Below are 25,511 nucleotides of genomic sequence, written 5' to 3'. Positions count from 1 at the left end.
GGTTGTTAAAGACATGCTATGGCTTTTTATAAAGAGACATATAGAGTAACTAATTTGTTGAAAATGTAAATGGTTAAATAAAGTTGATGAGCTTACTTTCTTAATATTAAGATCTACTGCTCTTCCTTTAAAAATTCTTTTGCGATATAGCAACAAGATTATATTACACAGCTCTTGTATGTAATTAATGCTTTTAACATTATAAAAAAAGTTTTAAATGATGATATTCTTTTACATTTTTGCTCATATTTATCTCAAAATTAACAAATCTAATCAATAATGTCCATTCAGATATTCTGTTGTTTCTTTGAAATCAACATTTAGTATCAACTGAATATTTTTATTTTATCCCAAGCAAAAACTCAGTTGTTGGCTTGAATAGTATTGACTGTTAATCCTCTCTGAAATATACTGGATCAGTGAAATGCCATGCAATTTATCTAAACCTTCTATTTTCAAAGCAAATAAGCAAATTCTAAAAGAACAGAAGGTCTCTCTATAAAGACCTGAAGAACATTATCTACCTTCTACCATGTACATGCTTGATGCTAAGTGAATGTTAAGATTTATCCTCTGTAGGTTATCCTCTCACCTGCGATAGAGGTCAACATCACTAGACAGGCTTCTCAGGTCTGACATCCTGGTAGAAAGCAGTGATGCATACACACCTCATGGACAAACTGACATTTACACAGCTTACAGCAGGCTTCAAGATATGTCTTTTCTAGTCAATAGATGTATTTTGCTTATAATTTTAGTTGGACTAATGGCACAGCCTATCTTAGTAAAGAGCTTAAATATTAATTTCCTGGCAAATATTAACACTTGCAACAGCAATGGAAGAATGAGAGATCTGTGTCTGACTATATGGGAACAAATCTGATTTCTGGAAAGAGTATTTCACTTTGATATACAGCCTTTAACTTGGGTTTCTATTTTCTATTCAGCTTTCCATGACTTTAATCATTGTTTCTTACATTTCCGTACACACAGGTCTGAATACTGGGAATTTCTTGGGAGATCAGGGAGGCAATAAAGACACACCTCACACATTTTCCTTGAAAATCAAAGTGTGGTGAGTGTATCATGAAAGGGGCAAGCAAATTAATTTGAAATCACATTCTGCCACTTCTTCCTTACATAAGACTTTACATTGTGAATAGTGTCACCGTAGGGTGAAATATTTTTCAATACAAAACCATACAGGGCAGCCAGGACATTACTGCAGATCAACATACACCTACAAACCGAATCAGCAGTGACCTAAAATTACATTTTAAGAGTGGTTTTAAGTCTTGTCTTTGACAATCAAATCATAATGTAATGTTTGAAAATCTTTCTTAATTTAAAATTTCTTCGTAGAACTATTACAGGTAGTTGTATAGAAACACAAAGGCCCCAGCTCAGCGGTTCCTGTATTCAGTGAGTGCTGCCTTACTTTCTGAGTACCTGAGTAGTTCTCCAGCATGGGAATTAACCTGGTCTCAAGTGAAGGATGTCAGCTTTCAGAATTATCAAAGCAAGATTTCAGCTTCTGCATGAACCTTCAAGCTCTATTTAGGTGAACAGTAATCACAATTCCCACTCCTCAGACTGAAAGCTGGATGCATTTCCAAGGGAAATCCTCTTGTCTAACCACAACTTCTTGAGTAAACTGTAAGATTTACTATATAAAATCTGTGGACTCTATTGAAAGGTAGAGTTACCTATATTCTTCTACAGCTGTCCCTTATGGCTTTACAATCTCTTAATCTGTACATCATACTATATATCTAATTTCAAGATGCTTGTGTTTTTTCTTTATAGTAATTTTTAGAAAATGCTATTTAACTAGACATTCATTACTCACAGCTATAATGGGAATCAAATTTTCTCATAAATTCAGAAAATTGCTTAATTTACATGTTAATCCTGGAATTGCAATAAACAACAACACAATATGCAGAGGCATTTTTGTTGCTTAACACTTATTTACATTTAGTCGAAGAATAGGAATTTTGAAAGTCCTAATTTTTAAAAAAACTCATGAAACTGTACAACTTTGCAACAAAAAATTAAAGTAATACTTCAGGATTCCAAGGGGAATGATGACTATGTTGACTTAGAAGGAAAATATAGTGTCTAAGTTAGAGATGGAAGGTGATACAAAGACTGCATCTCTACATAAAAATGCTCTTTAAAATATGTAGGGAAGGAGAATACAGCTTAGCATGTTGTCTTAATGCCTGAGTTTTGCTCTATTCTAGTTTTCAAATATAATAGAAAAGAAATTCCCATTAAATTAAGGGAAAAAGAAAGTCACATCTTGGAAGGAGATGCTCTGGCACCCAAATATAGTTGCATCCAAACAGTAGTTAAAATTTCATCTCTGAAGCATGCTCGAACACATTAATCTATTGCCCTACCAGTTCAGGATGAAACTATTCTGCTAGAAAATCTCTAAAATCAAAGCGATTACATTGGCAGTGTCCTCATGGTGCAAAACTGAACTTAGTTACAAATATCTAATCAAGTGCAGCTGTACTAAAAAGGTCCTTACAGTCCCGTCTTGTGAATATTGTATCATTCATACACAATTTTAAGTCTAGATGTTTAAATGGCAAACAGTCAGACAAACCTGGGACTTCTGAAGGAATATGGATCAGCTTTTTCATGGCATTTCTATTATGCAAGTAAAACACAAGAGGAGGTAATAAGACGTTTTGTGACCAAGCTCTTCTTCTAGTCTGCCAATCCTGCTTGTACTTGGAACGCGACTACCTTCTGCAGAACTTAAAATATTAATTTGAAGACATTGCTATGGAGACTCCGAACAGAAAAGCTCAACTACCTGGTCCCTCTTAAAATATTTAAGCTTTTAATCATAAGGGATACTGGCACATGTGAACTCAAGCCCTGGAAAGCGGGTTTCATAGCGATGTGTCCCTGCCATTTCAGCGACAGACACCGCGTGCCAACAGCAGTGCCCATAAGGACCGCAGATGAGGAATTATTTCATTTAGCTTCTATGGCCGTGTCGAGGGGCAATACATCGTGGAGATTTCGAGCCACACCATGCAGGTGAGGGGACTGGGAGAGACAATTCCCTGGGCAACTTCTCCTTCCGTCGAGACCCCGTGTCAGCCGAGAGAGCAAAGATTCCCCGGGGGGGGCTCGGGGCGGGCACCGCCTCCGCTCCTTCCCCCTCTGCTCCGCTCCCGGCCCGGCGGCTCCGCCGCGGGCAGACTCTGGGGGACGGAGCCGGCTCTACCCCACCGAGGCACAGGGCTCGCCCCTCGGCCCCTGCCCGCCGCACAGCCCGCTCCCACAGCCGGTCCCGCAGGGCTGGCAGCAGCCGCTGTGGGTACAGGGACAGGGACAGGCGCCCCGCGGCTCCTCCCTCCCTACCCCGGCGGGCGCCGCCCCGGGAGCGGCAGCGGGGAGCGGCGGGGCCGGGGCCGATGCGAGCCCCGGGGCGGGCGCGCTCCTGCGGCGGGGACGCGCGAGCGGAGCGGGGGAAGGAGCGCTCTGCTCGGAGCGCTGAGCACCTGTGGGCGTGACCGCCGGCCCCCTCCTCCTCCTCCTCCCGCTTCCCTTTACTTGAAGGGCCGGCGCTGCTGTAGCGGCAGAGCCTGAGAGCGGAGCGGGCGGCGCACGGAGAGGAGCGGACTCGCTGCCGACCCTCCGCCCGAAGTGTCCCGGCCGCCTGCCGCGCCTCCGCCCCGTCGAGCCGCCGGAGCGGTCGGGAGGGGAGCTCAGGCTGGACAGGCCGTGGGGGGCCGGGGCGCGGATCGCCCTCTCTGCGCGGAGCTGCCCGGCGGAGCCGTGCCCGGCGGACGGGCGGCTGGCCGTGTCGCCGGGCTGCCCTCGCCCCTCGGTGGCCCCCGCGGCCATGCTGGCCCGGGCTGGGGGGCGGCGGCGCCCTGAGCGGGGGTCGCCGTAGAGCCGCGGGCGGGCGGGGGAGCCGCTTTAGCACCGCCGGGACCCGCGCTCCGCCTGCGGGGGCTGCCCCGGGAGGGGAGGCACGGGGAAGGACAGCGAGCTGAACAACTTCTGCAAATCAAAAACAGAAAGGAAAAAAATAATAAAAAAAAAGAGGCTCGTTCATGGGACATCTTCGAAGCTCAGTACCACACGAGGCATCCAAGCCGCAGTGAGCCCTCCATGCTAGTGAATCCCGCCACAGTGACAGGAGGGAAGCTGGCTGTGGCCACTGCTCCCAAGCCCCGCGGGCATTAGAGTCGCCTTGGCTTTCTGGCTGGAAGATGATTCCTGCAACAGGACCATGTTGCTGATGATGAACAGCAGAGTCGTTGGAGGATGCCTTCCTTGAGGATTACACGTGGAGCAAGGCCATCAGTCAAGGGAAGAGCTGGCTGGTGAAACTGTCTGACTTTCCCCCCGCCGGGGAAGTGGCTTCAATGGCTCCATCTCCCAGGAGAAGCAGTAGGAAAGATGCCAGCGCCTTACCAAGCATGTCCTCAACTTTCTGGGCTATCATGATCCTGGCTAGTCTCCTAATCGCTTACTGCAGTAAGTACATATTTGTCCTGGTGCTTTTGCTGGGCATAAATCTACAGCCTTGCCATGTGAGGTAACACTTCAGGTGAAGGCCAGGCTCTGAAGCTGGCAGGCGTGGGTACTGTGCCTTAGACTTGCTCCTCAGCACATCTCCTCCTACTCCCCTATGGCAAAGCAGGTAGACCGGCACTTTAATACTGTCGCTTTTCAGGAGAGTGAGATGTCTTTAGGCTGTAGATGTGGCATTTCCAGGCCAAAGAGTAACATGTCTTGCAGTGTAGAAACAAACTTTCTAGCGGTAGTAACCCTGATCCGCTCTTCACCGTTTATTGTCAGATGTTAACCAGATTCCTCTGAGGCTGCTCCCTCCACCACACTCTCCTAACTCTGCCCACCTTCAATGAAGAGGAGCTGGTTTGCTTATGTTCATTCTTTTAGAAAGCACAGACTTCATCAAGTGACAGATGTCTTAACATCCCTGGGATCATATGTGATCCTCTGAAATTCCATAGGAGCAAATCTTGGCACTTCCTTATCGTATCCTCAGCAGTTTAGTAAGCCCATGTTGCCTGTTTTAGAGCTGTATCTCAGGTTATCAGTAGAGTTTTTATATTCCTTTTTCAGGCTTGGTAGATTTTCCATTAATTACACTGTTGCAGATAAGGTACCTGTAAGAATCAAGTATTTGGACTATAAATACTTTTAAAGGTCTTTATTTTTTTCCTGCCTTTTGTTTTGGTCATTTTTGTTTTTCTTTGTTTTACTTTCAGCAAGAATAATTTTCAAGCAGTTACATAATGTAAATTGAGTTAATGCCCATACTTCAAGTTAGGGAATGCAAGTTAGTCCATATAGCAGCAGAGTGAAACTTGCAAAGAGAATAGAAAAAGCAGTTTTTACGCAATAATTTTAAAAATACGCAATTTATCAGGAAGGAACCACACAGTTTTGCTAAAACGAATCTACACGGTATTTTCCAACACTGAGCTGAGTGGGGTCTGTAATTTACCCATGGTGCATATTGCTTTCATTAGCTGTAGCATAAAAGATTTTGCACTAGGCTTGTCTTGTTGAGCTGTAATAGGTGTAGGCTATGATGAATAGGAAATAGATGCTGGTTCGCAGGAGCATACCTGCTGCATTTCTTAACCCTCTGTTCCATTCCCTCCAACTGTATTGCATTTACTGTTTTTCTGTGTATGTGCTCTGGATTTTTTTTCGAAATAAGATTGTAATTGGTTAGAACCTTTAATTCACTTTTGTTTTGCATATTGCAGGGGCCCTTTATACTGATGATGCTGAAAGTTGATTATTCCAAAAAGAGTAATTTTTTTTTTTTTTTTGTAACTTAGCACATTTTGCATTACACTTCTCATTAATAAAATCATATTAAACAGGCCACAATATAATTTTATACATAATACTATATTTAATATGTTAATATAGAGGATATACTAAACAACAAGGTGAGTTTTAAAATAATTTATTTTCTCATGGAAGTGCATATTACAGAATGAATAGTTCAAGTGTAAAGGGAATTCACTTTGATATTAGTGATAGGAAATATTTTGTTAAGCTTGTGCTAGAAGTGTCCAAGGAGTCACAGGCTTCTTATGAGAAGATATGGTATCTTCTGTGCATATATTTTCCATCGGCATGGTCTCAAAAAGAGTTAACCATGAACTCTGACACTTTAAAAATTATTTTATTTTCAGCATTGAGAAGTTTGACAACGTTTTGTCCTAAGGAATGTAGTCTTCCATTTGAATTGTTACATATTGTTCGTTGTTTATTTTTTGCATTGTTTACTGATGAAAAATGCAAATGTTGGCTGATAATCTGAAGACATATTCTAGTGTACTTAAAGACCAGTTTCTAATTAGTTCTCTCAGCCAGTGTAGATGATGTTCCTCAAATATGTAGTACACTCTTCATTTCATATAGCACTGAAAAGCACCATGCTGCTTAAAATATGCAGTGTCAAAACACTCCACCATTTATGTAATGCTTCACTGATTTGACAATTGCAATTCCAAATGTTAATGAAGCATCATGAACATTTTCTCTAGTGGTAGTATTTGAGACATTGAAAAAAATGGTTTTTGCTCTGTGAAAAATCAAGATAAAAAAAGTGAAGCTATTTCTTGGTAAAGCAGCACTTCAGATTTTATGAATTCTTTTAAACATCAGCTGTAGTTTAATCAGTCTTTTTTTCATCTGGTGCCTTATTTTGAGGAAAAGATCTGGGTGTTGGGGGGGACATGATGAATTTTTAAAATGCCTTAAAAATAACAGGATTCCCATATTTCTTAGGAAGTAAAAGAAAAGAATTTGACTATGTAAGGTGATCTCTACTTTCCCCCACATCTTATTGTCAGGTATATGGAAGTGTAACAATAAAGGTGAATATACTATCAAACTAATTACAGGAGCCTAATATTTTATTCTCTCTCACTGTATCATTCTACTGAAAACAAACCCTGCAGCCTCCAAAACAAAATCTGGAAAAGAACTTTTCCATTTTTTCTTTGTTAATAGCACTGTAAATACAAATTTTGATCTATCTTGCTTATTTCCATTTTTAATCAGTTAGTCTGACAAAGCTTATTTCTGAATCAGTTATTTGAACATTGCTTCTTCTTCTCCTAATTGCTTAATGAATCTTTGTTTCTGGAAGTGTATTTGTTGTACAATAGTCATCCCTATTACTGGAAGCAACCAGTAAACACCATACCCTAAGTTCCACTTGACAGATAAGCATATTTATAAAGAATGTTCTGGATGTGCATGTACAACCCATTAGACTTTCATTTATACTTTAGTATCTGAAGCCAACCTATATTCCTATTGCTGTGGTAAAATGATAAACTGATAATTTCTTCTTTCTAAATGTTTAGATTATACTTAGGGATAATGGCTCCATCCTATGGTGGAAGAGAAACCTGCATCAAATCAATTAGGTTAGTTGCTATAGTGATAAATATATTGTAATATTCTCCATCTGAAGGAAAATGGTCTGGTTTGGTAGGCTCTCAACAGGGGAAGACAAAAACAAAGTAGTGGAAATAGGCTGTTTATGGTGTGGCCAACAAGGAGTTACTTTACTAAGCAGAAGCATCATTAAATGCAAAAGCAGCCTCAGAGGCTCTTCTGTAGAGGGTGGCCACCTTCATGGCAATTCAGAATTAAAAGAGTTGTGACATTTTTGGATTCCAGACATGTGTCTTGCATACTTGTTTAATGAACAGTAGTAAACCAGAGAGAAGTACCTAGAGTGAATACCTCACATTGTGGTTTTTTACTGTTTTAAAGGTAAAATGAATAGATTTTTGGTTTTTTTCCTTCTTCATAACTGGAGTATGCATTTTACCATGTTAGAAAGTTTGGTCAAATAAGGAAATTATATGTGATATCACAGCTGTCTGCTACATCAAGAATCTAAATAACAGTTTTGATTCAGAACTACTTTTTAGTGCATTTATTCAGTTGACTTTGCTATAAATACTGAGGAGCTTTTTATATGTAAATGGTAACTTTAAGCAATATATGAATCAGCTTTTAGCAAAGTTGTGGCTGTTATAAGCTTTTACTTTTTTCTTTTTATACTGTTTTTTAAGCATAAGGAGTAGAAAATTAGAGCCCTGTGCTGCTCTGTAATACTTCTAAGGGCGAGTAAATGTTTTGGTTTTTTTTTTTTTTTTTTTTTTTTGAAAGGAGCTACCAAAACTGAATGTTACTTGGAAAATGCACCTTCTTACTTTGAGTACAGTGTATGGAAGAGAGCAGTATGAAACCCAGCATTTATGCTTACTAAGTGGTGATAGTACTGGGAAAAAGAAATCTAAAAGTCCAAAAATGCAAAGTATTTTAATATATATGTTATTATATAACATAATACAGAAGTATTTTTGCTATTGCTGAGCAGGGCTTACACAGAGCCAAAGCCTTTTCTGCTTTCCTTATTGCCACACTGGTGAGGAAACTGTGGGTACATGGCAGGTTAGGAGGGGACACTGTCAGGGCAGGTGACCTCAACTGACCAAAGGGATATTCCATGTGACATCATGCTCAGTGTATAAAATGGAGGGAAGGAGAGGAGGTTTGGAGTGATGGTGTTTGTCTTCTAAGTCATTGTTATACATGATGGAGCCCTGCTTTCCTGGAGATGGCTGAACACCTGCCTGCCCATGGGAAGGAATGATTTAATTTCTTGTTTTGCTTGCCTGTGTGCAAAGATTTTGCTTTCCCTATTAAACTGTCTTTATCTCAACCCATGGGTTTTCTGGCTTTTACCTTTCTGATTCTCTCCCCAATCCTGCTCATGGGGAGTGAGCAAACAGCTGCCTGGGGCTTGGTTTCTGGCTGGGGTTAAACTATGAAAAACGATTATCTTATATTACTTGTATTAACCTCACCTTAAACTGAGATCCTGTTACATATTGGGTAGTCACAGCTCATTTGAGAAATACCTTTTCATTGTCCTGTTCTGGAGTTGCTTTCTGTCTAAAAGACACGGGCTGCTATGGTCTTCAGGTCTTACTGTTTCCTTCTTGGAGACTGCCAGCAGGGCTGGCAATTAACTGTGACTGTCACCTGGCCACTTCTACAACAGGAGCTGCCACATCATCATGCATAGACTGCTGAACAGCTGTTTGATGATAAATGGTCACTGCCCATTTACGTTGGATGCAAACAAGTCAGCTCTGAAAGAAAGCCTACAGCTCCTGTTATTGATCTGTTATCATTCAGATCCCTTCTTCTGTTTTCAAAACTGAAAAACAGATTTAAAAGAAATCTGTTTACCTGATCTGTAACTTTATTATATTTTCTGCAAGAGTTACTACATATGTATTTTTCCCAAACTGCATGCAGGATGTGACATAAAGAGCCATTGTCATTAGTCAAACTGTTTGCAGTCTAATTTGAATATAGAAAAGAAAAATAATGCTTTTATGACATTAAATAAGAAAAGTAAAATATTAAAATTCTGTTTCTTTATATAATGTCCCAGTTGCCCCTTTTGAAACAGGCTCAATTTTTGTGATAAAACCACTGCTTTGAACTTGATGGCCTCTACAATGTACTACCTGTCAATGTGAGTACCAAACTGACACTGAGATTGTCTCACCAGTTGTGTTGTAGTCTGTCCAAATATGATGTATTGCATAGAAGTCCTTGGCATCAACATAAGAAATGTCTTCTTACTGCTTTGAATATTGCATTCAACCCTTTAAGGCTAATTAAGCACCATTACAATTTCTCAAATGTGTTTGAATTCTGGCAATTCATACCTCCATAAGTATAACCACTGATATGGTTGGATAATGGGAAGTAGGTAGGGAGGGGAAACCAGAAGAAAATGGATATTTTCAATTAAATATGTGGTAGAGGAGTTTTTCAGCAGGATTGACAGGACAGAGATTGAGACCCCTTTGACAATTTTTTTTGCTGTTTATGTAATATGCCATATTTTTCTTACCATGTACTATGAAAACAGTATTGAGGGCCCTGCTGCTCCAGTTAAGAGTGTAAACGTGAGCTAGATTAGATTTTCTTTTAATGGGGCCCCATTAATCTTTTGATCTTTCCTTACTGACACTACTGAAGAAGCAGTAGAAAGTCCTTCACTGAGCTTAGCCCTTAGGAGTGGGTATTTTCCCACTCATTTTTCTCTGCTAGAAGGGGATGGTATGAAATTTGTTTCTAAGAGGTAATGCAGTGCTTTCTTAGAAAGTGCTCTGACCATAAGGCTATTACATGGGAAAAAAAAACAAAACTAAAAACAAAACAGCTAGTCCAGCATCTGGCATGCCAAATATTTTTTTTTAGAGGTATGCCTTGAATGTTGCCAATAACTCAAAAATGTGCTTGGATACTGTGCTTCATATAGAAGTGTTAGATGTATAGGCAAATCCAGGCAGGTTTGTATTAGCCACAATCTCCCTTGTCTGCATATTCTTTGTTGTTAAATTTAAACTAGAATATTTCCATGCTTAGTCTCATGTTTGATCAGGTGTGTTGTTCCACTGCTGGGCTGGGAACCTATTTTTTTTTTTTTCTGTGTTTAAATCTAAGAGTGTTTTTTGCACAGATGGTTGGTAAATTTGCTTATTGGAGATGCTTTGGAAGTCATCTCTTCATGGATACACTTTTATATTAGCCCTACAAATAGGATAATGTTATGTGGTGACTATTTGAAAATATATGAACTGTATTTAGACTGTTTTCCAGTATTTTTGGTATAGAGGTTTATTTCAAAGACTTCATGCATGTTTTTCAATAAAAGGACTGTTTATGGATAACAAGTAAAATGGTAGGGGGTTTTGCATTTATGTGATGGTCTTTGGATCTCTTCCAAGCTATGTGGCCTGTGTATTATTTTGATCTGTGAATGAACTGCTTCTTTGGATGTCTTTCTTCAAACACTTGATTGCTGTCAGATAAGCAAAAATCGTCTAACTGGGGTGAGGAGTATGACTGTTTTTAAAGGGATCTCTGAGCAACAACCCTTCTGGTTTTCTCCAGTTACTCAATATCATCTGTGCTTTTGCATGTCCTAACACTTCTCTTCGTTGTCTGTGGTGCAGTACAGCAGTAAGAAAGTTGCTTCTCTAGAATAAAGTGTTATTTATTTTGCCAAATTATATGCTGTTGTTGGAGAAAACATAAACTGTATGTAAAGACACCTCTAGCTGCAATTTTTCTTGTTATAATACCCTTCAAGGTTGTAGGTTGGTGTGACTTATTTATAATTCTGATGAGTTTTACTTTGTTTATATATGTTTATTTATTTTGTATATTTCTGCCTCACGAAATCATAGAATGCTATGTGATGGAAGGGACCTTTAATAGTCAGCTAGTTCCAAACCCCTGCCATGGTCAGGCACACCTTCCACTAGACCAGGTTGCTCAGAGCCCCATCCAGCCTGACCTTGAGCAGTTGCAGGGATGAGAACTTTTCTGAGCAACCTCTTCAAGTTCCTCAACAGCTTTACATTGAAGAGGATCGTCCTAACAATTAATCTAAACCTCCCATCTTTCAGTTTGAAGCCACTAAGGCTTTAAAACATTGTCCCTTACTATCACTGGATGGCCTTGTGAATGGTCTCACTTCTAGGCTGCCTCATTCTCTTGCAGCCCGAGTTAACCCATGACTTTATCTGACCCTTGGCTTCGAGTATCCTCCTCCACTGTCATATCCTGCTCTTCCAACAGGAGAGTGTTTTAACAGGGTGGGATCTCAGGATGTTTTTAGGATCACATATCTTATATAATAAAGCATCCTTCTGCCTTTGCCAGCAACTGAAAGTAGCAATTTATGCTATGACCCCATTCTTCATTCCGGTGTTTTGAATGTCTGGAACTGGGACTGTCTCTAGTTTTGTTTTGTGTGGAGGTTAATTCCAGAATATAGTTAACAGATGTGTTCTGTTTGTATTTTCTGTACCAGAAACTGAGTAAAAGCCCAGAACAGAATGCCTAGGAGATTGGTAATATTTAATATTGCAAGTTATGTTGCTTGAGTTAATTACTGTTTTTTTATCCATTGTAGGGGAGAATTGTACTGACCAACTTTATTTAAGCATAGTTGTAGAACCTGTGATTCTGCTATATGTCATCTGAGAGAAGGGTCCTTAATTCTTGAGAAATCAGAAATTCTTGAGAAATGAGAAATCGCTACACATGGAAAAGAAAAATTACTACATATGAAAAGAAGTCTAACAAAAAGTAAATGGGAATTCTTTCTGAGTTCTTGTTAATTCTGACATAATTTATAGTGGCTTTGATCTTTGCTCTTGGAACTCTTGGCTTTTTTTTTTTTTCTGATTATCTTATAGTGCTGATCTTGGCAAATGTGTTCTAAGAAATAATACACTGACGTATAGAGATACCTTTAACCCTGAATACCTCTATCACTCTCCATACTATCAGCTGTCAGTATTCCTTTCAGTGGATATTTAATTTTTCCACTGAACGAGACCAGTGCAAAGCTTGGCAGAACATCTTAGGCAGATGACAGAACTGGGTTTAAGCTAAACTGTTGCACTGTTCATTAAATGGTTCAGTTGAATGTACAAATGTTGAAATGCTGTGGGAACAGTGGCTTCTGACACTTTTGGCAGACCCAAAGCCCACAAAAGTGATCAGGGGGATAAAGCCTATGGAGACCAGTAAAGAGAGTTGGAGTTATTCAGCCTGGAGAAGAGAAGGCTGAGGGAAGACCTTACTTAGTTAAATCAAGTAGTGTAATCAAGGGAGCTTGTGAGAAAGATGGAGAGAGATGTTTTATCAAAGCCTGTAGCAATGGGACAAAGGGCAATAGTTTAAACTGAAATAGAGTAGATTCACATGGAACATAAGAAGTCTTTTATTGTGAGGTTGGTAAGACACTGGCACGGGTTGCCCAGAGAAGCTATGGATGCCCAGTCCCCAGAAATGTTCAAGATCAGGCTGGATGACACTTTGAGCAACCTGGTCTAGTGGAAGGTGCCCCTGCCCATGGTAGGGGGGGTTGGAACTAGATATCTTTAAGGGTCCCTTCCAACCTAAACCAGTCTATGACTTTTGTTCACTTGCTTTGAATTAAACAAATAAAAGTGTAACAGATATTGAGAGTTTACCTGCTACTGATAGAATTCTCTTGTGTTACTGAAAGGGTTCCCTGGTTTCTCATATTTTGAACCAAAAAGAACCTTCTATTTAGTTATACCTTGGGTAGGCACTTTTCTTCTGTGCAACCTAAAAGAAATGTGGCTGTTTCTATTATTTATTTTCTATACCGAATAAATTCCAATATAGTTCTATGTATCAGCTTGAATCATAGAAAATAAAAAATTCTTTCCTGAATAGAGCTAATATAATACCCGAGTTATTATTGGAAATAATTTCGTTGAAAAATACCAGGTTTTCCAGAGTTTTCTAAGTATTTACTGTCAGTAATGCTCTGTTGAACATTCATTGTAAGGTGAGAGTATATATGGTTTTGTGTGTATGTGCTCAGTAAAAAACATACCAATATTTAAAATAAAAATAAGAGGCTTTAAAATTTGATATCACCAAATTTTACTGAAAGGTAATAATTTTGATGAAATTACCTGCTCTAAAGCATTTGACCTAACATGTGCTTTTTGAGCATAATATCCGGAATAATGATTCTTTTAAGATATCATTTTAAAGAACTTTCAGAGATGTTTTCATTTTAAGTTATCAGCTCCAGCCAATACAAACAAACAAAGCTGCCAAACCCAAATATAAATGTTCTGCAAGTCAGATCCTCATAGATAAAAAGAAACAGCTGACAAATAGTTTCATCTGAACAGTAGTCATCTACATTTGCCATAATCTCATTTTAAAGTCAGTGAAAGCATAAACATTTTCACGGTGCAGTTCATGTGACCTTTTTTAGATACATGATAGAGTTTGATGTAAATTGTGCTGCAGAAGTGCTTGTCTGTGTTGGCAGATAGACAACTTGCTAAGATTTTAGCATATATGTTATTGCATTAATCTAGTCCATCATTACAGCATCCTTAGGATGTTCTTTCTATTTTCAAGTTCCACATTTAATATTGAAATATTTATTGCCAGGTGACTGGTTCAGTATTTCTGTAGGGAAGAAAAACATAGAAAAATGGACTTGTGATACAGATTGATTAAGCCTGTAGGTCAAGATATTGAATTAATGCACAAAGGAGTTTTACAATTCGTGGGATGTAGTTGGCATAAAATACTGGGATTTTCTGAAGACATCTTTGCAAACAGTTTGTATCCCAAATGTTTTTTGCAATTTTTTGCCTTACTGTAAATTATCCAGTTTCTTTGCCAATATTGTTGCACTCTGGACACTAAAAATACTATCTTCCCCCAGAAGTTGGAACCTGTGTGAATTTCAGAGTGTACCAAAGGTTGTCAGCTTTACCATTCCTTTTTTCTCTTTTTTAAACCTCTCCATATGAAACAATATTGAACACATTTTCACCATGCAAACTTTTACAGTGTGGTTAAAACATTTGAAACACCTTCATCTACTACTGATTTAGGTGAGAAAAGTTTAAAGGTGAGCAGTGTGTACATGTTTATAAGAAGCTGCAGGGGCAAAGAAGACCTGAAATGCTTGCCTTGAGTATAAAAGCAGATATGAAGAAAATAAAAGCTTTGTATGAAAAATCTTATGTGGTTATTTTTGGGAGGATATTGGGCTTTATGACCCGAAATGTTCCTCCAATTCTCCTTTTTTCAGTGTAAGTGCTAGTTTTGCAGTCCTTTTCATCTGGAGAGATTTGTTGCCTTCTACAGCTCATTGTTTAATAAATATGTTTTGTTCAAGGAATATAGTGCTCTTCACCTTTTTTCACAGTAAATATATCTTCATGGATTCTTTGTCTAAAAGCTGTTCAGTTCTGGTTGTGCTTGCTGCCTATGTAACTAGAGATCTCTACCTTGATCCTGTCTGCAAATGTAGAATGCCTTACTTGTCGTGGCTTAGAAATGGTATCCTCCAATTTAGTACTCTTGCTGTTCCCCCTCCACCCCACCTCCAATTGGAGGCACAAAATATTATGGGTTGAGAGAAGAACAATTTAGAGTAAAAAGAAATGAGATAAGAAATGAACAGTAACAGCAACAATGGTAATAATAAAAGTGTGCAAAAGAGTGATTCACATGCAAAAATAGTCACTGTGGACCCTAAGACTGGACGGTTCCCCTGCCATGTTTTCTTGCCCAGAAGGAACTCCTCCTCCCCAGAAGTGAGAATGCCTTTCCCCATCACCTGGAAATGACCTGAGGTGATATGGAATAATCTCTGTGTCCCCCTCTCATCTACTGCTAAGGATTAGCCCTGACATTTGATGGCGATGTAGGTATACCAGAATTTTTGTCATAAATATTACACTGGCCTCATAGGATTGACATTGTATTAAGAATAGGTGGTATTAGGAATCATTTTCTATTGTTTCCTCCAGTAATTAATCTCTTTATAGAGGAAAAGGATGTCCTTTAGAATCCTCAACTTCACTGAGTGAAACAAATTTTTTACTTTGTATTTTAATTTAAGCATAGACTCAAATACCAAATGATGCACCTACCTGTCCCATTTTCTTAGTAAATTTCCTGGAAATTATAGGGTGTTGTTTGGTTTTTTTTTTTTGTCTCCATCAAAGACCAAATATGTAGAACACAAGAAAACATCTCCTTCATTATCTAATTAGAGCACATTCCTAATATATTTCACTACCTTTCTTTTCGCTGTTTATAATAAATGATAACCATTTTCTTCTTGGGGGCTTCTTTTTGTATTTAGTGTTCAGTGTTGGCATTGAGTTCCAATATTAGTTTTCTGTCTTTTGTATTTTTTCAGTTTTTCTTCCTTATTTTTCTTATCTAAGGTCAGGTGAATTGCCCCTACTGTTTGTATTGCCACTTTTTGAAGTGCTTTTCTGTTAGTTGTCATGACAGGTACTGCTATGTGAATCACAGTTTGTCAGTGACTTCTCAGACAAATTAACTTGATATATGTGTAGAGAATTTTTCTCCCAACTGCTAGATCTGCAGAGATTTGAGAGTTGGGCATTTTTATGTTGTTTTCTTTTTTTTTTTTCCCTGCATCAGGTTCTCTGAGCCCAATTATAAACTCCGTGATGCAGCATACTGTAGTCTTGAGTCTAAGTACCTTGTTAGAATATAGTTTAAATTTTCTTCTGCCGTTTTCAATTATTTTTAAAGTATATTAAGCAACAGATATGATTATGCACAGGTTAGTAGTGAATTGCTGAGGAAAAAATACACTTTCAGTTTCAGTGCATGTAATTTGAACAAGCATTTTAAGTTGCTGGAGGACCCTGGTAGATGTGATGGTTATGTATTGTTTTTCTTGACAAGGGCCCCTAAATTTCAAATGCATGTCAATATTACTGAGGTCCTATTTGTTTCATGTGACAAAGGACGCCTGTGGTTTGGCTGAATAATATCCATTTTTCCAGGAGCAGGAACAACTGCCTTAAAAGCGTGTGTTAGGAAGCTAGAACTTAAATCATGGCTAGTTGGTTTTGGTCTTTGTTTGAAAATGATGGTAACATAAGGCATATGGAATGAGAATTACAGAGCTTTTCTATAAAATCAAATAGCTACATTTCTAAAGTATGCTTTCAACCAATTTTTTGTTCTTGCTTTGCTTCTGATTTACTCTTCTCTTAGTGTTTTTCTCTATAAATTCACATATTTAATTTCTATAAATTCACATTTTTAATACCTCAGTGTAACACTGTAGCTGAAGTGATCAAAATGTAGCATTTTTTCCCCACATCTTTAAATCTGCACCCTTTTTTTTCATGGAAGATCAGAGATAGTCCATGAGTTGGGCATTGTTGCTGCTGTTTCAATTTTTAATTTAACTTCAATTAGACTGAAAAAATATACACATTTCAAGAAGTAATATAGGAGTAAAATTTTGAGTTAAATCAGGTATATGTGAAGGAGAAATGTTAGAGAAAATTCTGTCATTAAATAATAAAAGCTTCTGTATCCACATTAAGACTTGTCTGTGTGTTGGTTGTTTTTCCTCTTACCTACGTCTCCCTTATCTTACGGATATCTCTTTTTTCCCCCCTCCTGTCATGATCTCCTACTCAGTTCCACAGTTTTGCTGACAGACTTGCACAATTCAGATGAAATGGAAATAAGCAGAGAGATACCCACATGAGAAGACCATTTGATACTCTGGATCATCCACTTTATTTTTGCTTCATTGGAAACAAATGTGTCTCTCTTTGTCTTTCCCACAGGCACCTGAGTCTGAAACATTACTGCTAGTCAGGAAGCTGTACCTGCTGAGAGCACACACTTCTGCCTCCTTGCTTAATGCCAGAACTGCTGTAGTGGAGGAATTAAAGTGGTTACAATCTGTCAAAATGTTCTTTCCTAGCTTTTGTAGTATTTTAGCTGAGAGACAGGAAAATCAAGATCTTACAGAATGTGTATTGGCAAATTCATTTACTCGCTGTACACACTTAACAGGAATCTTGGCTGCAAGGTTCATGAAATGTTGCAGTGCTTACATCTATAAAACACAATAGTGATAACCATAAAAATGTATTTTCTCCTGCATTGAAAGCGGGTCTTGTTGGGACTGCTCTCAGACAGAATGCACGATTTTTGATACATTTAACACCTACATAGATTAACAGTTTGTATTATTCCAGGACAATTACCATAATGTTTATTTCCTAAAACCAAGGAATTTGAGCAAGTTTAAGTACACAAGATGAGGAATGATTTATGTAAACAGTTGAAAAACCTCTTTTTGAATCAATTGGAGATGATAAAAGAGTATTGATGGTGAAAAGAGAAGACTTTTTTTCCTCTACTTGGATTTAAAATTACTAATATTGAAAAAATACATTGAAAATTTGTGGTAGTATCTGAGCCAGTGGAACTAATAAAGGAAGAAGAGCTTCATATGAAGCTGCACATATCAAACACATGCAGATAGTATCAAGATATATATATAAAATTCTTTATATATATCTTATATATATATATATCTGTTGAAATTTAGTATACTAAGTTGAAATTAAGCTTGTTTTGAAACAACCTAGATTTCTAAAGGTAGTTTTGAGGTATTACTTAAAATATGCTTTAGTTTTACATTCACTTTAGTTTCTGTACCGCATTTTGAAAAATGTTTCAACTAAATGTGAAACTTTTAAGAATACCAGAACTTAGTATATTTTGTTCCTCCAGCCTGTTTTGGAGAGTGGCAAAGTAAAGTCCACACAGCACAAGCCTCGTTTTATAGTAGATTTTCTTCCCCATTGCCTGACTAGATACTATACATATGAAAAAAAACAGGTCTGTGTAAGATCACACAAAATTACAGTATTAATTAAGTTGGAAAAAACCTTTGACATCATCCAGACCTTACACCACTTTGCCAGCTAGGCAGTAAATGCCATGGCCAGTGTTTTTTTAAACATCTCCAGGGATGGTGACTCCACCAGCTCTCCAGGCAGCTCATTCTCTTTTGTGAAGAACAGATGAATTCATTCAAGAATTCAATTCATTCAATTCATTCTCAAATTTCCATGAAGAATATTGATTGTACATTAACAACATGTTTCTAAATATAATTTCATTTTCTTCATCTGTTTTCAATAACATTGAAAAAATTATCTTGGTGTGTATTTTTGCAGGATAGGCATAATGCAACAGCTATTTTTGCCTTTTACAAAAGACATACTACCTCAATGAACTTAAATATTATTTTTTAAAGAGAAGGGAGTAAAAATCTGTGACATAAATTCTTGTGAGCAACAAATTTTTCTGGTCGATGCTCAGAAAAAAGAAACTAGTCTTTTTTTACACTTCAGGTATACGGTGCAGACTAATTATGTGAAGCTCAGAAACATGTGTCAAAGAGTTTTATGGGCCCCATTACTTTTCAGGTTCATAAAACGTTGCCAACAAGCATGTCCCTCTCTCTCCTTTGGAGAATAAATAGCTCAATTAATTTATAGGAGTCTTTCTATTTTGTGTGTAAAATAAGAAAATGAAGGTAAATTAATCTGAATAAATTGGATTTGTATTCTATTAATCTTGTGGGAATTAGTATCACAATGATGCTAATGCCATCATAAAAATTTTGTTGCTTACACTTCATTGTGAAGAATGATAAACATAATTGTTTTCTTGGAATGGTAATGAGTATAGAAGTTACTTTAATGGACCAATGCAGGCCTTTGAAAGTTTGAACTACTGTTTCTACACATTTTTATTACTTAGTTGATTCTTTTGAATTTTGTCTCTTTTGAAACTTCATTTCCACATGAAATCACAATTCCCTCCTACTTTCATACATGCAGTGCAGATCTGGAGAGATGACTGACCAGTTCACCAGGACCAGCCCATGCCTGGTAAGTTCCAGTAAGTCTCAGATGAAATCGAGGGAAACATTTTTTGATTCCACAGTACCTGAGCCAAAAATGAGGAAGAAAATATATCTTTGAAGCTGTGACCTGTTCTAATGCCACAAATATTATTTCTAAATGGAAATTATTCCAGAGAAAGGTTTTTATGAGTGCTTCTGTCATGCTTCAAGCATTGTTTTGGCCTTCCTGGATTCAGTTCTTACCACCTCCTCTCTATACAGGAGCCTTTTAGAATTTGTTCACGTTCATACTTGGTGCAGGGTAGAGTTGAATGCTGTATGTGGCTTCTGCTGCTTGCACTTAGCATATCTAGATCCTGATGAAAAGTAAATAGGGGGAGTGCAACTACTGTGAGAGTCTGAAGATGGTAGAGAAAAGGAATGCCTGTACTTTCCTCTGTTTATGGTTTGAGAAAAATGGCCCAAGTTATTTCAGAATGTTAGTGTTTGCAGTCTGCAACTGTCTTTGGGTTGAAAGTAGGAGTATTTGGAGATCAGCTATGTCAAAGGTGCCAAGTCTGTTAGAATTGATATGACTGTCTTCCTTTTTCCTATAATGCAGAGGTCATCCAGTAGAGCCACAGGTGCTGTCTCAGGCTAGTGGCCTGGTCTGAAGCCCAGCTGGCAGGTGGCGTTAGGCAGAAGGGTTTTTTACTACTCTACTGAATATTTTTCTTGGAAAAAGGTGATCAGATTTTGACCAGCAGCTGAGAACGTCCAGCACTGAGATGTCAAAGTGTTGTATGGTTTAGTACTTTTAATGCCTGGCCAGCAGTCATAACAAAATGAACAGGCTTTCTGAGTTACATAAATGTACATTTCTGCACATGCACATTAAAACTTGACATCTAGATCTTGTAACTGTGTTTACAGTAAAAACAGGTACTTCACTAATTAGAAAATATTGTGTTAGATTCTCTGCAGGAAAATAATTGGTTTGACCTAATTTTTAAAGAACAGTACACTTAGTGAAATTGAAGAAAAGCTATTGATACTTTCTTTTACTGGATTGACATGGTAACAGAAAGAATAGGGTAAGGCTTAATCTTCACTGAATCCCAGTGCATCTTGTATTCCTCAACTATGTAATTCTTCACTTAGAAAACTGATGGTAAAAATCCCGTAATAATTTTGGGTATCTTGTTTCATTGATCAAGTTATTAGAACTTGCAATGAAAAAGAAATAATGACAAAAAGGGATAAAGTGGTAACTTTCTGTTTATAATTCAAGGCTCCCTTTTGCAAGAGTTTCCTGATAGATTTAGGTAGCTTCTAATCACAGCTCCCCGTGAGTGACTGAAGAATTTATTTTAAGATGCAACTGTGTATTCTTGACTGCTAATATGTGTGAACAGACCAACAGGTAATAATTATAATTCATTTTCACATTCATAATTATTTAAAAATCTACTGAATTTTAATACATTTTATTTAAATGCTTTGCTGGTAATTTTCAAGCAATCTGCTGGCAACATCAATTACCCCCAAAGTTGAAGTCATTTTTCACTACAAATGTTACGATTTTTTAAACAGCTGTTTCCCCTCCTGTTCCCCACATAGTAAAGTTAAGAGTACAGCTGCTTCCTACTAAATGAAAAGTATTAAGAATTTTCTTTTACATATAAAATCAGATAGCTGTCTCTATAGTCTCTGTATGCAATAGTCTCTGTATGTAGAATTTATTGTTTGGCTGGTTCCCCTAGTTTAGAACAAATTATTTGATCATGGCATTTGCTACTGTATGAGCCTGGGATGTTTTGTATTGAAGTATAGGATCTAAAAGAAATATCAAAGAATTGCATATCAAAGAATGTATTGTATCTAATGCTTGAAGAAGCAAATGCATTTAGAGTGGACATATCTCCTTCAGCTTGCATATTAAAATCCTACTGATGTGTTATCTATTAGAAAAAGTGTAACACCAAGGGATGATTAGTGAAGACTGGGAATAGAATGGGTTCAGCTACAATTAGATGAAGTACAGCATTGTATGAAGTTCGTTGAGAATATGATGGGAGGTGATTCTGCTTTTCCACTTGGCCCTAGTGAGGCCCCATCTAGAGTATTGTTCGTGTTCAGTTCTGGTCTCCACAGTTCAAGAAAGGCAAGGACCTACAGGAGAGGGTCCAGCAGAGGCCACAAAGATGATGAGGGGTCTGGAGCATCTCTGTTAGGAGGAGAGACTGTGACAGCTGGGCCTATTTAGTCTGGAGAAGGGGAGACTGAGAGGGATCTCATCAAATATCTCAAAGGCCATGCCAGGAGGATGTGCCAGGCTCCCTTTCATGGTGCCCTGGTACAGGATGAGAAACAATGGTAATAAACTGAAAAACAAGAAGTTCCACCTCAATACGAGGCAGAACTTTACATTGAAGGTGGAAGAGCACAGGAGCAGGCTGCCCAGGGATGTTGTGGAGTCTCCCTCTCTGGAGATATTCCAAACCCACCTGAACACATTCCTGTGTAACCTGCTCTAGGTGACCATACGTTGGCAAGGGGTTTGGAACAGAAATCCACCCAAGGGCCCTCCCAACCCTAACTATTATATATTTCTGTTTCTCAGTTGTCAGCATGAATGGCAACAGTAAAATGAAAGATCATTTATCATCTTCCAGCAACAGGGATCCTTGGCATGGTGGTTATTTGCAGGAGAGCTGTGAATCATTACTGGAATTGTGAAAAATATGTGACCCCAAGGTGAATTAGAAAATAGAGAACATTAATATCACCATAGACAGCATTGTTTAGACTTGATTAGCAAAGCCATGTATAATTTCCTTTATTCAGAAACATACTGGATATTCAGAAAAATTGAATGTCCCTTCTAGAAATGAAGTTGAAAATTGCTTGACTTGTTTAGTCAAACGACAACTGAGAGATAAAAAGTACATCAGAAGAATAAAGAAGAAATAAGATTAAAACAAAAAAAAGAATGTTAGTTCAGGATTAAGTGGAAGTGGAATTTAATTGATTTTGAAACAGGATTTTATTGAGTAGGGGCCTGTGATACCAAGGCACTTGATGTGATTACTTGAAGAGATCTCATGTAGAATTTTTTTTGTCTGCTGTCTCTTTTGGTCAAATTGGTTTCAGGCAGATAGCTTCCTTGAGTGCTGTGGCTGGCATAAGAATGTGTAGGATCATGTGGCTGAGATTACTCCTTCCAATAAATCTTCACTAAATCGTGGAATTACCTATGAATTACTGTCTTCATCTCCTGATATCTCTGACAAGTTGATTAGCTCCCTTGGACTGTTTGATAAGGCTTTTTAAGTTCAAGTTTTTAATTACAGATGGAATGACTTCTGTTCATCAATATGGTATGTTCTTATCTGTAGGACTTCCCCAAATGTGTCCTGGGAGAGATCCATATCTTTTGTGTAACATTTCTTCTGTTGACAAGACACGTTTAGGTACCCAAAGTTGTCTTGATGTAATTTATTTATCATTTTCTGGGTTAGAGCTCTATTTAGTTCAGTTCTTCATTTATGCTGAAACACAGGAACAAATTTACTTGGTTGCATCAACCATTTATTCAGCCCAATACTCAAAGAGGTAGCTGAAAAAGGGTACTTAGGGAAATCTAAGGACAGAACAGGGCTATAGGACACTTGTCTCTAAGGCTCTCCATTCCCAAACTGTTTTCTGCTCAGGGAATTTGGGGTTGAATGAGATTTAGGGGCATTTAGTAAATGAAAATTTATTTCCATTAACTCCATTTAGCATGTTAAGAAATTAAGTTATTTTTTTGCCTCCTGTATTTCCTGAGGTCACTGGGCTCCCCTGTAAATGGTGTGATTTAGAATGGCAGTACTGTGCTATAAGTTGTATAGTGCAACAATGGGCAACAAAGCATAGGAATTGGGAAAACCATTAACTGTGATGTTAAAGTGATTTAATGTGGTCTTTTTTTCAGTATGACTGATAGCTGGTTTGTTAATTCATGATCACCATGTAGTATTTTTTATCACACACATAGCTGAAGTCTGGAATAGGGAATAAAAACATAATACTACATTTTTAAATGGAAATATATATTATGATGATGAGAATATCAAGCACTCATTTAATGTATTCTAGATCTTCTCCCTTTCTTTTGCTAAATTGAGAATTGCATACTGTGTGTTTGATAGAGTAATTCTTATAAACCTGTTGAGATGAAATTCTGTACTATAGCCCCTTTTTAGCTCTTTCTGGTCAGTTCAGACACAGGCTTTTACAGGCATAATGAAGCATTCAGTTTTGCAAGAATTTGTTACAGCATTCTTTTCCTTTTTTAGTAATACTTTTGAAGATAAACAACATGAAGTAATTTTTAGCTAAAATTTTAAACAATAATTAGTCTGTTGAAAGTCAGCAGGAGTGGAATGGTGCACTTCACTAGAACTCCCTGAAGTTGAGATTATGCAAAACTGATTGAAGTCACTTTTCAACTCAAAGATGTTGAAGTGAATCCCTAAATCTCTACTGTCCCTTTGGTATTACAATGAGTAATGAACACTCAGTATTTCACTTGCCTAGTTGATCAAAGTGGATTTCAGAAGGCTCACTGGGCTTCTGAAGGCTTCATCTTTGCTGAAATGGGGACTGAGATTAGCTTTAGAGTTCTGTCTCTTTAATCAATGTGACTTTTTTAAACTCCAGTTTATTTCTTTTTAGTAGACAACCCTGTAGGATTCTGGTTTTTTAATGTTGTTATAGCTTCTCAACAATTTTTAAATTAAAAATTTGCCCAAAATTCTAGATTAAAGGAGCACTTTGGATTATGATTAAATTCTTTCATTTAGTAAGCAGATTTGAGTCAATTGAGAGGTGATTATTCCCAACTAACATCTGTCAAGCACTGGCAGTAACATAATCCTTATGCAAAAGCTTATTACATTGACCTCATAGTCAGTGGGTTTAAGAGAAACATCCTTGGTGAAAAATCACATCAGAAACGTTCTTTCTGATTGGCTTACTATTGGCTGTTACTATTAACTTTATGGTGTGCTACCTAAGGAATAATTAAACCAGATGGTGTGTTAAACCCAACTGGAAGAATAAAGATATTTTTACTTTTAAGTTGATCAAAATTAGGTAAAACAACATATGTTCATATACGTTACGATTCCTTTAACTACATATTAACTGCTTTCCTTAATATTCTTCCTGGTGATTTGAGAGCTCTGTCTCTTGAAAAAAAAAACAAAAACAAAAACAAACCCAACAAAAATCCTCTTTGAATTCTTTTTTTTTTCAGACTCTCTGGTCACTCATTCCTCTGTTGCTTTGTCTTTTATGTAATTTAAACAAACAGTTTGCACACTGCAGAATCCTCAAATTACATGAAACCAAAATGCAAGCTATTTTGGGCCACATTCAAATTGTAAAAATTAGGGCAGGTACATCCAAAAAAAGGATTTGGAGATTGCCTCTTAAGAAGCACAGCTTGTACAAATGAGCAAATTACATTTTATGCAACAGATGTTGAGGAGGGAATTACAAATACTCCAGTTCCTGTTATATTAGTCCTGACTTGCCACCATTTCTCTTTAGCAGTGCCATGCAGGGCTAAAAATACAGAATAACACAGCATATCACATACATTGTGACTAAAGTCTCTCTGCTGCCCATAAGCAGAGCTTCGTTTTTATTCCTGAAATAATTACTATGTTATTTTTAATTTTCCATTATTCCCCAAAGCATAAAACTCTATTATACTTACTTTTTTCATACCAGTAATTTTTTTCATACACTGATGGTATTTCCCTCCTAAAGATTGTCTGATGAATGGAATGCAGCTCATGGAAATACGCAGTCCCATTGCCTGAACTGATACGAAATTAAATGAGAGTGGAAACACACAAATTTATGAGATTTATGATCATAAAACATTATGGAATAATGTTTTATCTTCACAGCTGCTCCTTATGCAGGTCCTGTTAGAAGCACTGAAAATACTCATAAAATAACTGTATCTTGATTTTGTGAAGGATTCTGAATAATGTGCTTTCATTAGCTTGATCATTTTATATGCTTGTCTTCCTAGTGTGAATTACTTCTTAGTCACAACTGCCTGTTCAAACAGCTGTAGAACAACATTAAC

The 25,511-nt window shown here is 37.7% G+C and overlaps 1 protein-coding gene across 11 annotated transcripts in view; it reads left to right on the top strand.

Annotated features, from left to right (window-relative positions):
- Positions 1–3,947: 3,947 nt before the first annotated feature.
- TAFA5 (TAFA chemokine like family member 5) overlaps positions 3,948–25,511 on the top strand; it is a 471,130-nt gene continuing 449,566 nt past the window's right edge. For 4 of the 11 annotated variants that reach the window (XR_015804058.1, XR_015804057.1, XR_015804059.1 and 1 more), the window contains exon 1: positions 3,948–4,512. Coding sequence is in view for 2 of the 11 variants with exons in the window: in XM_088165781.1 (XP_088021907.1) it covers positions 4,401–4,512 (112 nt within the window). In the remaining 9 variants the exon portion in view is untranslated. The remainder of the gene's footprint in view (positions 4,513–25,511) is intronic. The other 7 variants (XR_015804061.1, XR_015804060.1, XM_088165781.1 and 4 more) reach the window with 5 other exon arrangements.

This window comes from Sturnus vulgaris, chromosome 5, assembly GCF_052056855.1.
Source record: "Sturnus vulgaris isolate bStuVul1 chromosome 5, bStuVul1.hap1, whole genome shotgun sequence".
NCBI lineage: Eukaryota > Metazoa > Chordata > Aves > Passeriformes > Sturnidae > Sturnus > Sturnus vulgaris.
The sequence above is the reverse complement of the archived record's forward strand: the minus strand, read 5'-3'. Positions and strand labels throughout refer to the sequence as shown.